Genomic DNA, 16896 nt, shown 5'->3' with positions numbered 1-16896 from the left:
CATCATAGTAAACAGTAAACACAGCAGATTACTTACTATTTATGACACAACAAGTCCATAATAATTTATTTAATGGTAACGCGCGTATATTAAAAAAAAGTAAATCTGGAGCGTCTTTCCCACTTCTTATTGCAAGAAACGGTACAGTCGTTGTCGTCGTAATCACGCGGTATATTCCTCTACATTATGATTTTTTTTCTCATGCGCCATTGTTACCACGTCCGGTCCACACACAAGCGATACATAAATCACTTTGAACTGGCAGCATATATATACATACACAGATAACCATGTACGCCGTGACTGAAATTAGCTATACACGATAGTATAAGAAGTTTTTCTTTTCTCTTCATTTTTTTTTTTGCCCGTTGACCCCGCGACCATACATTTTACACTATATGCACCTAGCTCAACTTGTACACGCTCGTGACATATAACGGAATCTCTTCTCATAAAACGAATCTTAATGCGACGTATTTATTGATATAAGCCCGTCGAATTTACCCCCATAGAACACATAATATCTGCAGTTCCGGAAGGAGGATGGTACATTCATCAAATATTAATATGTATTATAATTATTATACACACATATGCAGCATACGTTATGAAATATAGTTTATTAATTAAACCCATCAGCAAAATAATGTACAGTTATTTTTAAGGTACAGACTAGTTGTTGCGCGATAACGAAAAAATCACGTCATTTATATACAAAATATAATTATCCTGAATATAATATGCAATGTATTATGTGTTTAAGATAGCGAAGAAGACAGAACCGCTCGAGATCGGTCGACCGTGTCACGCGGCCACGATGTTATTATTATACATAAGATTATTCCATAACAACGATAAAGAAGATTTAACCCATGAGTTTTATTTCCGATAGCGATTTCTAATTATTACGATACACGTTTACTATTAATTTTGTATAATAATAAGTGTGATAAAACGATCGTTCGTTTAGTGTAAACCGTTATTATATTATTGGTATTATTACCTACAGACATCATTGCTGTGTTGTTGTGTACGATATTACAATAGCAGAACCATGCTATAAAGTATATGTATAAATATTAAATACCTGTGGTCTTCAAAAGAGTTTTCAGATTTCTATAGTTTTAACAAAACAATAATAATAACAATATGATATATTTGTTTAAACGCGTATTATTTCAAAGGATAAGTTAAGTTAGAAAATGAAATGGGCAACATACAAGTAATTATTCGTATTAATCGTATCTATAAATTCCGTACCAAGAGAAATGCAGATTATCCAGTTTTCAAACCACGATTTTCATATTAAACAACGTTTAGTTGACGGTTTTTATACGAGCTAATTGCAAATCTAAACTAATATGTTTCTTTTATATTTCAGTGTATTGAACCGGTTACACAAATTAATGATAGACACAAGTACTCGTGAAAACGAGTCAAAACTCATCAATATAAATTCCCAATAATATATTATTAATGGAATAGTTGATAATTATTTTACTTAATGTAAAATCCATTAACTATTAATTTCAAACTTATAACGGTTGATATAGGTAAGCCGTATCATATATTCATGTCTCTGTGTATGGTTTTTATTTTAAAAATAAATGCTTTAATAGGTATTAAATACTTTCCTAAATATTTATTAGATTTTTACTATCTAAGTAAATCCATTACTTATACGTTTTCATTCATAATTGAAGGTTTTTCATTATTACGAATCATATATATATATATCGATTTTAATCAAATATAATTATCTACCAAATTATATATAAGAATATAAAAGTATATCTAGCATAACTAAGAGAAAGTTTTTTTTTAGTTAAGTTAAATAAATATACATGCGTATTGCTTACATATTTAACCCACTTCAACTTCAACAAAAATCAAGTATTCGTATCAAAGATAAAATACGTAGGTACTAAAAATTACATAATGGTGATTAGGAAGAAGTATGTGGAAGAACTGTCTATGAATTATAAGTAGCAGTTTTACATTTTCTCATGTAATAACTCAAGCATGAATTTCCGACGATTACGAGTTTTAAATTTTATGTTATACCACATGTCCTAACAACAAATGTATGTCAACTGATTTTTCGTGCATTTTGTTCTTTTTTTTTTTGGCAGCAACTATACCAGAGGCGGTACCGAAGTGAATGCGAAACGATTTTCAAAAGACCCGCGCAGTTGAAGAGAATATGAAATTAAATTCGACATATTATCTTCTATAGTGACTTATTTCACACACCTGTGCAATGATTTCTTTTTACATTATTAATTATCCAATAGTGATCCGAATAAATTATATTTCGTTTCGTACGTGATAAATACTGTCTAGATATCTAATAATATAGGTATTATAGTATGTATAGGTACTTTAACACCATATTTACATTTTTCATATTATTCAAAGACTCAAACGTATAGCTGTATATTATATTATGGTAGGATTTATTATGGCGATATTGTGGAGATCACGAGTTCCTATATGTTTTATTATATCTGTTACAACTTTGATGAGTATCATTGACGAAGCGATATGTTTATAATCCTATAGAGTATAGGAGGTCTTCGGCACATGAAAACCGGTTAGGTAAATTAATATCTTTTATTATTATTATTATTTCTATCGTGTGTTTTAAACACCCAGGTTATACGGTTTTTTTTTACCCGTTGAGTGGATAGACTGGTAGTGGTGGTCAAAGTGGTGGACTATTGGAGAAAAAACATAATTTGCGTCGGTACATCTTTGACCACACAGTTTGTAACCCGAATATGTATGTATTCGGGTTACACAGACCTTATATAGAGGTCATCGGTTATTATAATCATAACGTTCCCTTCGGTTCTTCTTGTAATCAGCAGGTGACCACCGACTCACCGTTACTACAGTAATAACAGTTATAGTAAAGTCCAAAACGATTTATGTGACAATCTATGGAACGTAGAAATATCTATAAACCTGCAAATACAACAAATTATTGTACAATTCCAGAACTCACTACAATGCATTTTTAATTTTAATCGTGCTACTAAAGTCACAATATTATATACTTTAAAATGTCCAATATTGGTAGATATATCTTTACAATATTTACCAACAAGCTATGCATACTTATATACTATTATATATAATTTCAATTTTCAGCTAATTTTAAGGACATAAAAATCAAAATTTGCCAAAACAGAGAATTAAACATTTTTTTATTCGAAATAATATAATATTTAATGATGAATTCCTTAAGGCGTCACGATACAATATTAATAGCGTAGTTAATAAAATTCGAGAGTTGTGTCTGGATATTTATCTAATCAACAATAATTAACAAATAAATAAATAATAATTACAAATAAAGCAATTTAGACTTATTTTTAGTAAATACCCTAAGGTTTATGTTTTGGTTTTCATCAACGCCGAAGTTATTACAAAACGTGTTGGAGGTTGCGCTCTGTGAAATTACAATTCATAAGTTTTAAGAAAAACTTATTACAATAATCTCTATACAAAAATATTAAAAATTACAATTGACATTGTCGTTTGAAAACTTCACAATCGTTTAATTTCCAGATATACTATACTATTTCTTTTATTCACGAATAATAGTTCGCAATAGTGTTATAAAAAACGTAAAACATTCAGAATCGTGTAGCATTTGTTTCTTCCAATCATAATACTTGTACTAATAAAAAGCGTATATACAATTTAGTTTATATTCAATGTTCATTTATAAACTGTTAGCAACAAAAATTAATGAACTCTTACTAATCCCATCACACACAATTCTTGATAGCGTAATTATTTCAAAATGTCAACATTATAATAACAATAATTAATGATAACAATTTTATTGAGGTTTTAAATTGGCACAAAACGAATCATCCACTTTTTTCTGAATATTATTTTTCCACTCAATCCTTAACCATATATTGTTGATGTCATCAATAACAATAACGATGATAACCAGAAAAAATTATTACTTATTATAAGAATATAATTTATACAGAGATAAAACAATAAAACGAAACAGTTAATATTGTGGTTTTGCGATATTTGTAATTGGTGTTACAATTTTGAATAAGATAAGATAAACAGTTATTATTCCAGAATACTTACCAAAAAGTATACCTATGACCTAAGTGTAGAATATTTAAAAGTTTAAATCCAAGAGGAGGAAATAGGGCTGTTTTGTACGATTAAAACAAATAAGTTTAGACGGATTTGTCGACACACGTGTTTAACACAGTCCACAACTATTATGTATTATTACTATTATATTATACTACTGTCTACTTTAACTACTACAACTATAAGTGTCAATTTAAATAACACGAATTATTTATATGTGGTATAAGCGGATTTTAAAACGTAACTCCTAACTACTACTTAATCCAATTTTTTCAGAGCATTAAAAATGTATTTATATATATATCATGTATACATATGCAGCACAGTGACGTACTTATTGTACAACAAATATTTTATGAAATTTCTCTACAATATTTAAGGTTATAAAAAGTCATGTCTCTTTCAATGAACAACATTTGCCCTCCTTCTTCATTACATCAATTTAATATTAGCTTAATATCCCTAAATTAATAATCATATAAAAAGAAAACACTGGTGCTAAGACGGGGATAAGGACAAGTTGAAAATTGACTAATTTGAATTTTGAATTATGAAACTCGGCAATTATAGACACATACACATTTACACGCGACTATCGATGAGTATAGAAAACATATCTATTTCGATTTTAATTGAATTATTATTATTATTGTTAATATCATTATTATGATATGTGTTGTAAACTCAACATACAATTTGTAAAAAAAAAAACTGAGACAGATACCTTCATATTATAGTAGTAGACCTTATACTAAATAATTAACAGTATTATCTAATTGTATTATTTAATTTTATATACACAAACGAAATCGACATTGACGTTATATTATTTGGTTTACAAATCACAAATGTAAGTATAGATACAAAATAAGAAAAAAAATGTATTCTATTATTCTACGCTATCACATGTGTAGGTTATAAAACTATACATTAGTACTAAATATCTATATTAACAATAGGTTAAATATTTGTCATTCAAAATTATTACAGTACTTGTACGGACACTAGTTGCGTAGGCGGAAAACTATAAGTTCGTAGAATAAGGAACAGTTCTCCAGTGACCTCTTCTCTTTATACGTATACTCGTCTAAGAGGTGTGGGATAATGACCGTTACGGTCGAAAATACACTGGATTCCTTGGCACGATTCACGAATTTTTCTACCGTCCATCAACGATAGCGGGGCGAAGGCACATGGGATTTTAACTGTTTTTAAACACAATTTAACATGTGTAAGTAAAAAATAATATAATATGTACCTAATATACTACGTGTGATATACTATTATATACACAATATATATACATGTAAACACTAAACATAAGAGTCACTTGGTTTTGAATTTGAATTATTGTTTTTATTTTCAATTCAGTGTTGTTTTACCTAAAAATTATTGGCACGACTAACTCTACTAAATGATATCATAAAAAAGTGCCTAAGTTTTGTTTAATAAACTATTCATAGTATATATTTGCCTCTATATTTGCATTTCGTTATGTAGTACATTAAAAAATGTTATATGATGTAAGTAGGTACATCATATTTTTACACAAAATTATAAAGAAATTCATTGTTCAACAGCAACTCGATAATTTATTTCAATTATAGATGCTTGTAATCAAATTAAAAATCTTTAATTTACTAACTATATTAGACGATATAATGAACTAAACAGAATATACTTTATTCTTATTAAAAAAAAACATATATATATATATTAATAAGAATTTTTTGTTTTATACCTTAGGTATTGATTGAAATATAAAAATTATATTATGATAACTGAGTAGGTATATATAATATGTATTTAAATTCAAAGACCTCGGAAAGTTTTGATTTTCAGATATTACATTCATTACACACACCTTTAGGTATTCTATTAACAACAGAAACGCTCGCCAAATACTCGAGCAAATACTTTTCTTTAAATTTAAAAAAATATATTAATTTATTATCTTCAAAATAAAAAGTAAAATTTAAATATTTTCAATCAAATTTTCAACACTAATGTAAACTAAACATCCGTACGTTTTAATAGTAATTTAATAACAATCATTCGTTTGTAATTGATAAAAACTGACTTTCACAAAAGCATCTTTGTTAATATCTTGTTTTTAATATTCTATGTATAAATTAGTATTTTTTTTTTTTAATTATTACAATAAAATTTAACCTTTTATCTTTGTTTTAAAAATATATTAACTATCCGGTATGACAGCATGCTACTAAAGGTATATTATTCTTGGGTGTTCTTAATTGCTATCACCGTTTCCAGACAAAAGAACTATAAGAAAATGGCAATTCGATAGGCCAGCGAACGGTATTCTTTTCCACGCGGACGCACACACAATTATCAGACAAATGATCGGATAATGATTGTTGATCGACGAGTTTAAATAGTGATATAAACACGAGCGAATATATATTAGCAAGGCCGTTGCATTGAGAAAAGGATAAAAACGCTTAAGCATGAACCCAAAACCTGTTCTAAAAAAATTAGACGAAAAATATTTTATTTAACTATATATATATACATCTCGGTATACACCGTAAGGATCAATAGATAAACAATTTTAGACAATACAGCAAAACATATTAATAAAACAATCCTTCTCGGGGCTATTTTAACAGTTAGAAAAATGTGTAGGACGAACAAAACGTAATGAATAATATTATACAAATGGTAATGGATGGATTAGGACTTACACTGCAAGTTTCAACATAATTTTATTTTGCAACTCTATATACCTTTTAAATGCGTATGATAAGTAACCTAACTAGGTAAATGTTATTTTCATGCAATATTTCTATGGATATTTTAAATAATTACCATCTAAAGAGCTCATGGTAACTTGTGGTTTTCGTTGAAATTTAAATTATACTAGAACAACAAACATTATATAATATTTCACACAGTATTGTGATCAAAAATTAAACGTAATTTGAAGAACATTACATTATTATGAACTGTGATCACTATAAAACCGTACTTTAACGTATAATACATATTTTAATGTATATAAATTTAAATTAATTTACAACGCCCTTATTTCAAATCTGAGTAATTTGTTTAATAGTATTCATAAGTAGTAACTATGTAGAAACTTTACGTATATGCGTAAAAATGTGAAATTATAAAAACTAAACAGTTAAAAGTAATCTCTGAATAATCATACAAAGTTAATTCCACTAACAAATTACATAGGTACCTAATTACTTAAATATTTTAGCATAGCTTAAGAAATACGATATACAAATAAACATCGTTCAACATTAATACAGTTTTATACGTTATTGTTTAAACGATGGAATTTTCATATTGGTAGACTAATTATTTTTAAATATAAACTAAGCATCAAAAACTCATAACAGAATAGTAAAAATCAAAATAACTAGTTACACTTATAAGTAAATGTGAAGCCTCGTCAGTTTTAAAAATTGTAAACCTTCGTTTTTTCTATATCTTATTATATATAATGTATAAAAATGCATATATTATTTTAGGATATAGAAATGGTTATTTAAGCAGCATATTTGATTTTACGAATTTATACGTAACTTATAAATACTACGTATAATAATATGTACGTAACTGTTATAGTCAAAATGATTGTTAATATCTTTGTTAGTTTTGTACAATTAATCGATAACAAAAATGGCCTTATTCTACGACGATACCGCATTACTCAAATATACACAGATTATACCAGATTTCCTTTAGCCGCATCTTATTGTCTAATTGGATACAGACCCAAAATGGATTTATCATCTGTCGTCAACCGTATCAATTTAACGGGGACGCGACTGATTTGCGTGGAAAAAAACTCGTGTACATAGAATTATAAAAATAATGTACAAAACTGGGACACTAAGGTTAACACACGATTAAGTACGTTTAATATATCCGTTATCTAAACTTTAAAAAGATAGCAATAGTGATTACATTAATGATATAATACCAAGAACGGCTAATTAATAAATTTAAACAATAAAATTCCTAAATACAATACTACAGCTTTGCAGAATTATTATATTCACAGAGCCATCATATTAATATTTAATAATCTACCTAAAGAAGTCAAATCAATTACAGACAAAAAACTATTTGAGTCTAAGGTTAAACAAATTATATTTCATAAACGCAATTACTGATTATTATTACCAAATGTTTGTTAATTTTTTTTCTCTTCCTTTTTTCTTTTTTTTAATAAACTAATTAATTATAATGTCTTGTTATCATGTTGTTATTCTTAGTTTTTGTATTAATTATATAAGCGAATTTGTTTCTGTTATAATATTTAAGTTAAGAGATCCCCTCATCACCAGCTTGCTTAAAGAGAAGGGATATCAGCTCTTATATATACTGTAAGTTTAAATTATATATTTTATTAACTTTGTTGAGTTGAATTGAATAAATAAATAAATAAATAAATAATAATATAATAATGCACGTGTACAATAATATTATATTCAACCATTTCTGGGAACTTAAGAAATAAAATATACCAATATATTATACAAAGGATTAAACTATACGTATACAACAGTATTTACTTCATATAAACGCAACATACACATGGAGAATATTAATGCTCATTAACTAAAAAATGTATTTATGCAAACGTTAGCGTTCAATTATTCTATTAGGCCATCCAATAAAAACTTGGGAATTCGATGATAAGTGACTTAAATAAAAATAAGCTATTGTTTTAAATACATTATTATTCTTTTTCTATTTGTCTTGTGACGATTCGCATAATAATATGTTAATATCTATACATGTCATATGGGGATGAGAGTCATTGGTTAAAAAAATTCCAAGCGAACAGAACATCTGCTGAATTTCCGTTTACCGGAAATGCCGTGAGGGGGAGTCAACAAGGTCATGAATGAATTGCCTACATCGTCACTGGATTTTCTGGTATAGACACACTAAAATACATACTGCGGGCACACATTCAAAATTGATACTTATTATAGTTTAAGATATAATAATGTTTACAATATGTAAAATATTAGTCTATCAAAGGAAATTTTATATAATTATCACTTATCAGCATAAAAAACGAGTTTAATACAAGATAAAAGTGCACGCTGCTGCACAGGTTGCTGTTTGTCCTGGCTAACTGCGCTGGCCGGCGGCCCCAAACGTTGACCGGAAGTTGTGGTTTTTGAAAGCTGGTTTCTGTATTATTCAAGTACACCGCGGGCCTATACATAATTTTACAATAACGTTTCGTTACATATAACTGTACAGTTTAATTTGAACGAAAATACTAAGGAAATTTACCGACAGTACAAATTCAAAAGTATTATAGGTAATAGTTACTATTATATCCGGCAAAAAGAAAATATACTTCCATAAAACACAAGTATAATGAATAATTAACGAAACTACTAGCTGACCTCTAGACACAGTTGACGGCAAAAGAATTTATAGAATATGGGTTTCTTCATATAATGATATACCAGTAACATTTTATTAGATAGGTACTCGAGTAAATAACTTTGACAAATTTTATTTCATCCAAGTTATAAAAGTTTAACCTCTCCAGAGTTCAACTAACAAGGAATGAAAAGCATTTAAATACGATAATATTATTATGGGATGATGGTAGATTTTAACGATTTTGTTATTATTTATAGAAGATAATATGTATTACCTCGTTTAAGACTTCGATCAAAGGAAAAATTGTTTTCTATTCCAATACAGTTATTTGTCTAGTAAAAACCTAAATTACCTAAAAATTAATTTTATATAACTAATACAATTGATGGGCCTTTTAATTATTAATATTATTATTGGCGGGAATAAAGTATAATAATACATATTATTAAAGATATCTTAAATCAAGATAATAACAGCGAATAATCAAAGAATAGATATAATAACCAACCACCAAGTGATATAATATGGTTATTTACTATTTTTTATAAAGCGAAACACTTAAATGTAAAAAGGTTAACTAGACATATCCTATTTTTCATAAAATAGAACATATGTAAAAAGAGTTAACTTGACTTATCTCATTTTAAACAAACTGATATTGTATTATTTCCTATAAATTATACCGATGGTCAAAAGAGGGTAACTCAACTAACCTTCTTTTACACAATAATATTTGTGTTATCTCATAATTCTCTTTCTAATAATAACATCGCCTATATTAATGATATAAGATAACCCCTTATACCCATTAGATAAGAATTACAACTTGAATTATACGGTGACATAACCCCATTTTCGACAAAAATAGACTTAACCCCTTTTACTCGGAGGTCGTCAAATTGTTGAGCTGTATTAATTTAGTTATTGGAAATTATAAAAAAAATATATGGATTACCTATAAAATGTCAGAACTATAATATAGCCTATAGCTATTATTTACCCTATTAGTGTTTTTAATTTATCTCACTATGACACTATACCTAATGTTTAAAACTATATATATATATATAGACTATTTTAAATATAATTAAATAAAGTACATATTTTGATTCCATGCTTCACTTTATAATATAAATTAAACTCCTAAAAGAATAATATAATATAATTATATTTACAAGATCGATAAAAGGAACTCTGCGGCCACAAAATTTGTTAACACGTGGAAATTGATAAAAAAAACAAACAGAATGCGGTCGAAGAGAGTTTAGAAAGTCACACTGATTTTAGTATTATCAATTGCAGCGGAGGCAGTGCGACGTTTTTATTTAATCAAAGACACGACCAGAATTGGGAATCTTCCAAAAGCGCGATAGATCGTATTATGCTATTCATAAGGAATGCGAATTATGCAACTCTAAGACCAAATAATAATATAATAATGTAAGCGTGTAAAATATAATAGCGCCGACAACTAGCTATAGATACCTTTTATACAATAAAAATGTGTTATAACTGTTATAAGGCAACTAGTTAAATGTTTTATATGACACCACAATAATTGCATAACGTTTGTTTTGGAACTACTCGTAATTCCGATCATCGTTGCAATATAAACTGCAATGCTTTTACCAGATATATTAATGTGACATATAAGTTCACATATTTGACGAGTATTATAGTATAATTTATCTATAGGACTTTTCGTTGTCAATTCACAGTTTGTAGCTACAAACAATTGCTCTATGGATGACATATGACAGTTTCGAAAATCGCCGAAAGGATGATGATATTTATGTTAGATTTAAAATAGAAAAATAATAAATTTAAAAAAAAAATGATAAGCTAACTTATGTTTACATAGATACAATAGTTATAGATAGAATAGTTACTTATAATAATTTGCGAATACCTAAGGACGGATTCGAGGAGCTGATATAAGAGGAGGGTTCAAAGACGGTGAAACGAAGTCGTTATAGCATCCAGTTTTTTCTTCCCTTTTTTTTTTGTCTCCACGATACATATAATAATAATATATACGCGCGGCGCGTGTGCTTTCACCAAGCGGACCGCATTCCTTGTGTTGCTAAGTCGATCTGCGCGTAGGAAACACGCACACGCAAACAAATATACCCGTACACACACACACACATAGCACAAATATACGAATAGACACGCACAAATAAATACACACGACGACGGATGGCATTCCGTCGTACACATCTCTCCCACCAACGGCGACACGAGAGTTGGCAGAAAATAATATGCAATGCGGCTATAGCTGCTGTGGCGGCGTCTTTCGGGGGGATCGAACGGCATCAGTGGCGGAGTGCGCTCGCGCCGGGGTGTCCTCCTCTAACTCGGTGTGCACAGCGGCGACCTTGCCAAGGACGGACACTATGCGACGCGAGATGCACGCCGCACGAATCCAATCGATACCATTATTGTTTGAAAAAAAATACTAGTCTGCTCATGTGGTACCTATACAATATAATGTGCACACGATGGCTCATACAGAGTAAAAACAAGTGTTTTTATAACACGAATACGGGTGCGTTAAATAATAAGATAATATAATCATTAATAGTATAATTCCTGCGGAGGTAAACGTAAGTACCAATATGAAATAAAATAAAATAACAAAGCTCATATGTTCAAAAAACTACCTCATGAACGATCAACGTCTAAATACACCGAACCTTCTTGCACTGACCGTACTTATTTTTATTCCCGCGTAGATAACAAACAGTAAGAAACAAAAATTACTTATAAGCTGATTTTGATGCAGGCATGCATGTTCATGTGGTTTCCAACTAGAAGGCGAATAAAATTATTTTAAAAAACAAAACCAATAACTATTATATACGTATATATATAACTATCTAGTTACAACGAATGTCCATGAATAATAATGTACTTGCTGCAATCAGTTTTAGTCAATAATTTGTTTTAATGCTTTAAACTAATTAAACTTAAATGTCGATTCAAAATGACTGTTAATGAAATAGAAAACATTTTATGAACTCACAAACGAATGAAAAAGTTTTACAAGTGGTATTTAGAAATTTATTGAAATGACTTATAGATATTGTACATATTAACTATTTATACATAGAGGTCAAAACATTAATAAATAAAATTGAATAATTAAATAAAAATATATATTTATAAATATGTGTGACTTTTAAATACATCTAGACGTCATTTTTAAAATATGAAAACTATTGGAACACTCGTGCATATTGCATTACCTTTAGGTAATATAGTTAACACGAACAACTAATTAATTTTTTTATGTAAAAAGTAGGTATGCTTTGGAAGCTTAGTATAAAATATATTTTTATGCATAGTAAATAATTAAAAATTCGTGATAAAATTCAAGTAAACACATTAAGTGTAGATTTTATTCAAATATAATTTAAATAAGTACCCATTCAAAAAGTTCAAAATCGTGATAATATAAAATAACCAGAACAATGACTATATTCAGACAAATTTTCAACCCAAAGTCATGACGCTATACAAATATATTTATTATGTTAACGTCAGAAAATAATCGCTTAATAAATTACTAATTGTTTTATTTTATTTTTTAAAACTACACATCATATTTTACCTTTTTATACAATATAAACTAAGATTAATATATATACTATATATATATATATATATATATATATATATATATACCTAAATATATTATAGTTACCTATTACAATTAACATTTCTGATATTATTGTACTTATTATTGTAAATGCATTTATGACACTCTGGTAAAATACAAATGAATAGTTATGTACAATTATTTTATAAAAAGTAATTTTGATTTCATCAATTTGAATTTTAATCAAATTTCCTAATATGCATCATCGTTGTATTAAAACAAAATACATTTTATTCCATAACATGTAAAGCATATAGATATTGTCATGGACATGTATCTGATAGCTGTTTTGCAGTAAACTCTATGTAGAATTCTTATTACTCACAGATCACACACGTGTCACGCACTATAATCGTTTTGATACCTACACGAGCACACTGGTCAAGAATAACCAATAGCATCATACTCTTAATTCGGAACTTATAACACCAAATCTTATATCATGTATTATACTACTATTATATACACTCTTTTACGATCACACGCCGGCCACCCACCCTTTTATTCATTTTTTTTTTGTAATGGCGGTTATACAGAAATTCCAAAGAAGATTTACGAGTACCAATTATAGGGGCCGCTTGATATACGAGTACACACAATATAACATAATGTATTCAATGAAATAAAATATAAATGCCAACGGAAAAAACAAACAAGTTTAACATAAATTGAATTCAAAAATGTATTAACCGTATTTAAATATATACCTATATAAATGTAGGTATGTGTGTACATATAAGTATTGTGTGTAACTATTACCTATATAAAATTCGAATTCTGAGGTTTTAATTAACCACCCCAAAGACGCGTAGGTAGGACACGCATGCGACGATAAAATGTGCAACGTTTCATCGTCAGAATAACCGTTTTTTCTCCCCTCCTACATAAATAACACTGAAGGTAGTAATACCTACACTATTATATTATTATCCCAAACGCGATAAAGACACGCCGCCGCCGCACTGTACCTGCCGGACCAGTGTGTGAGTAAATCGGCATGAGTCATAAAGCATAACGTACAACAGCAGTTGTAGTGTTGCAGTAGGTATATATAGGTACGGTACAGCAGAATGAATGGGCTAAACCTCATCAATTTTATTACATAGGTGTAGTATGCGTGTGTTTCGAATCCTCTCACGCGATATTATAATAATAAAAAAAATAATAAAAATTGGCATTAATCTTACAAAAAAAAAACGTTATATTCAAGGCTATAATATTATGTATATTGTGCAGATATTATATCATTGAAAAAGTACCCCACACTATGATACAAAGCGTAATGCACACGGAAAAAATATTATAATATGTACCGATCCGGTATACATTGGTATCTGGTCATAATATAGTAATCATTCCAAGTCACCGGAAACGACAGTTACCTATTATTGTTATTGCATTTTGATATGTGTGGCGACGCGCACGTGCACAAAAAAAAAAACGGTTTCTCATCCAATTGACGGCGGTAAGTAGATACAAAAGAACCTATATAAAATATAGTACCTAAAAGTATAGGATTTTTAGTTGGTACTATTTAAAAGTATTATATGAAATACGATCCACAGATAAAATAGGCTAACAATTGACATTATATTGTATTAGGTTGTTTCATTTGGTGAGTTTCTTTTCTACAGGTTTTTCGCAGCATTTTTAAAAACTCAAATGGGCAATAATAAGTTATTGAATATTAAAATATAATTCACATCTTACCTGGCAAATGGTTCAGTTTCTACGTCGTAATCCTTATCGATGGGATCCTTGCTGATGAGTCTGTCTATCTGTTCGGCCGTCAGGTCCAAGTATCCTGGTTGTTTGGCCCTTATCAGCTGCGGCTGGGGCGGCGGCGGCGACGGGTTAACGGACACCACCTCCTTCATGCCGACACACGGTTGTGGGAAACGCGCACAATGCGGGTGCGGGTGACGCCACCCGTGAGATAAGTAAAAATAAAATTTTTTAAAAAAAAATAACTCGCACACAAATTACTACGACCCGTCGACGGTTTCAACCGAAAACAAAAAAAATATGCGTTAACACCAGCCACAAATCGAAACGGGTTATTAAACGTTACTGTAAATTTTATTTTCCGTTATCAATTTTAATAAAATACAAAAATAAAATTTCGAGAATCGCATAATATACCTTTATGGGGTGACAACAACGATAACGATGATTACAATGAACGGATATAATATTATAGATTGTTGTCGACCGAAGAACGGGTAACAGTACGGATGAGAAAAACGGACGGTACAACAAATTAACCAGGGCGATGAAATCAAAAATCTTCCGCGTTATCAAAAACGAATGATAATATCATTTATATCGACACAAAAATAATAATATTATTATTACGAATATTCGCGTCGCACTCGATGAGGACTGTACACGCACGTACACACAACGACACGAACAACCGGTACCGCCGACTACACATCCGCAAATGGCCGCCGCGACTGGTCTGGGCCCCGTGGAGCGGTGTAGAACTCGGTCCTCGCGCCGGTCCGCTCGAGAACGTCCGCCGCGAACCACGCGGTGTCGGTGTTGCCAGCAGTGGGGTTTTGATGTCAGCGATGGTGGGGGGACCGCCGCACAGCTGGCGCCCGCAACGGTTTTTTCCTTGTTTCCCCCGCCGCTCACCAACCACGAAAGCGGACGGTACAATATTATTATCGTCGCGCCATAATTATTGTACGTAAGCAGTAAAAAATAAAAATTTTCCCCTTACGTCTCACTCATTCACGCCCTTGATGTAATGTTGCTCCAGCTTCCCACAACAACCACATTCTGTTATAATTTTTACTTTTTAGTAGCACAATATTATTATCACCACACCGTAATTATTGTAGTAGTAAAAATACATTTTCCCCTTACTTACGTAGTTGTCACGCTCATTCGAGCCCTCGTCCCTTCGATTGTCCTCTACACACATACATTTTGATATTTTCCCCCTTTTTAATAGCACCAATCCCAAGCTATCTATCTACAGATTAATTCAAAGTTCAACACCTACACTGCAATTAAATAAATGCAAATTAAACTTAAAAATATTATAACTCATAATAATATAGTATTATATAACTGTAATATTTATTTATTTGAACTCAAAAGTGCGTATTTTGTATTCAAAACAAATAATAAATCAATAACTAACATTTAGTAATAATCTGTATGGTTGTATTTACAGTTTAATTATTTTTTGTCCTCATCAGTATATATAAATCGGTATCTTCTCATGTTACAGCTTTATTTTTTTTCTATTAAGTCTCTTGGTAACGAAATGTTTAACAAAGTTGATAAATATATTTTTAAATGTATAATTATATATAAGTGTATACTTAGTATAATAAGACATTAGTCAAGAATAATTTGATAGACAATTTTGAGACAGAAATTCCAGATAATTTAAACAAATTTACAGTAATACAGTAAGTTACCGTTGTAATACTGAGATACTAAAAAATAATAAATTATTATCATTTTTAAGATTTATAATAATTTTATTTATGACGTATGACTTTAACATAAGAAAACACTGAACAAGTGAACTACATATAAACCAAATAATGGATAACTATAAAATAAACATCAACATTTTATGTAAAGTGTTTTTTTTAATTTTACAAAGTAACAAAAATATAGTTATGTATAAACGTATATATATATATTTATTTATTTATTTATTTATACATATGTATATATATATTTATATATAT

At 29.3% G+C, this 16896-nt stretch overlaps 1 protein-coding gene across 1 annotated transcript in view; it reads right to left on the bottom strand.

Annotated features, from left to right (window-relative positions):
• The window catches only part of LOC113561119 (death-associated protein kinase related-like), a 55279-nt gene extending 39621 nt beyond the window's left edge, over nt 1-15658 (bottom strand). Inside the window, exon 1 of the mRNA XM_026967348.1 lies at nt 14891-15658. Coding sequence (XP_026823149.1) covers nt 14891-15057 — 167 coding nt within the window. The 5' untranslated portion in view covers nt 15058-15658. The remainder of the gene's footprint in view (nt 1-14890) is intronic.
• Nucleotides 15659-16896: the final 1238 nt, after the last annotated feature.

Source organism: Rhopalosiphum maidis, chromosome 1 (assembly GCF_003676215.2).
Source record: "Rhopalosiphum maidis isolate BTI-1 chromosome 1, ASM367621v3, whole genome shotgun sequence".
In the NCBI taxonomy this organism is placed as follows: domain Eukaryota; kingdom Metazoa; phylum Arthropoda; class Insecta; order Hemiptera; family Aphididae; genus Rhopalosiphum; species Rhopalosiphum maidis.
Note: the sequence above shows the minus strand (reverse complement) of the source record. Positions and strands in the feature narration are given on the sequence as shown.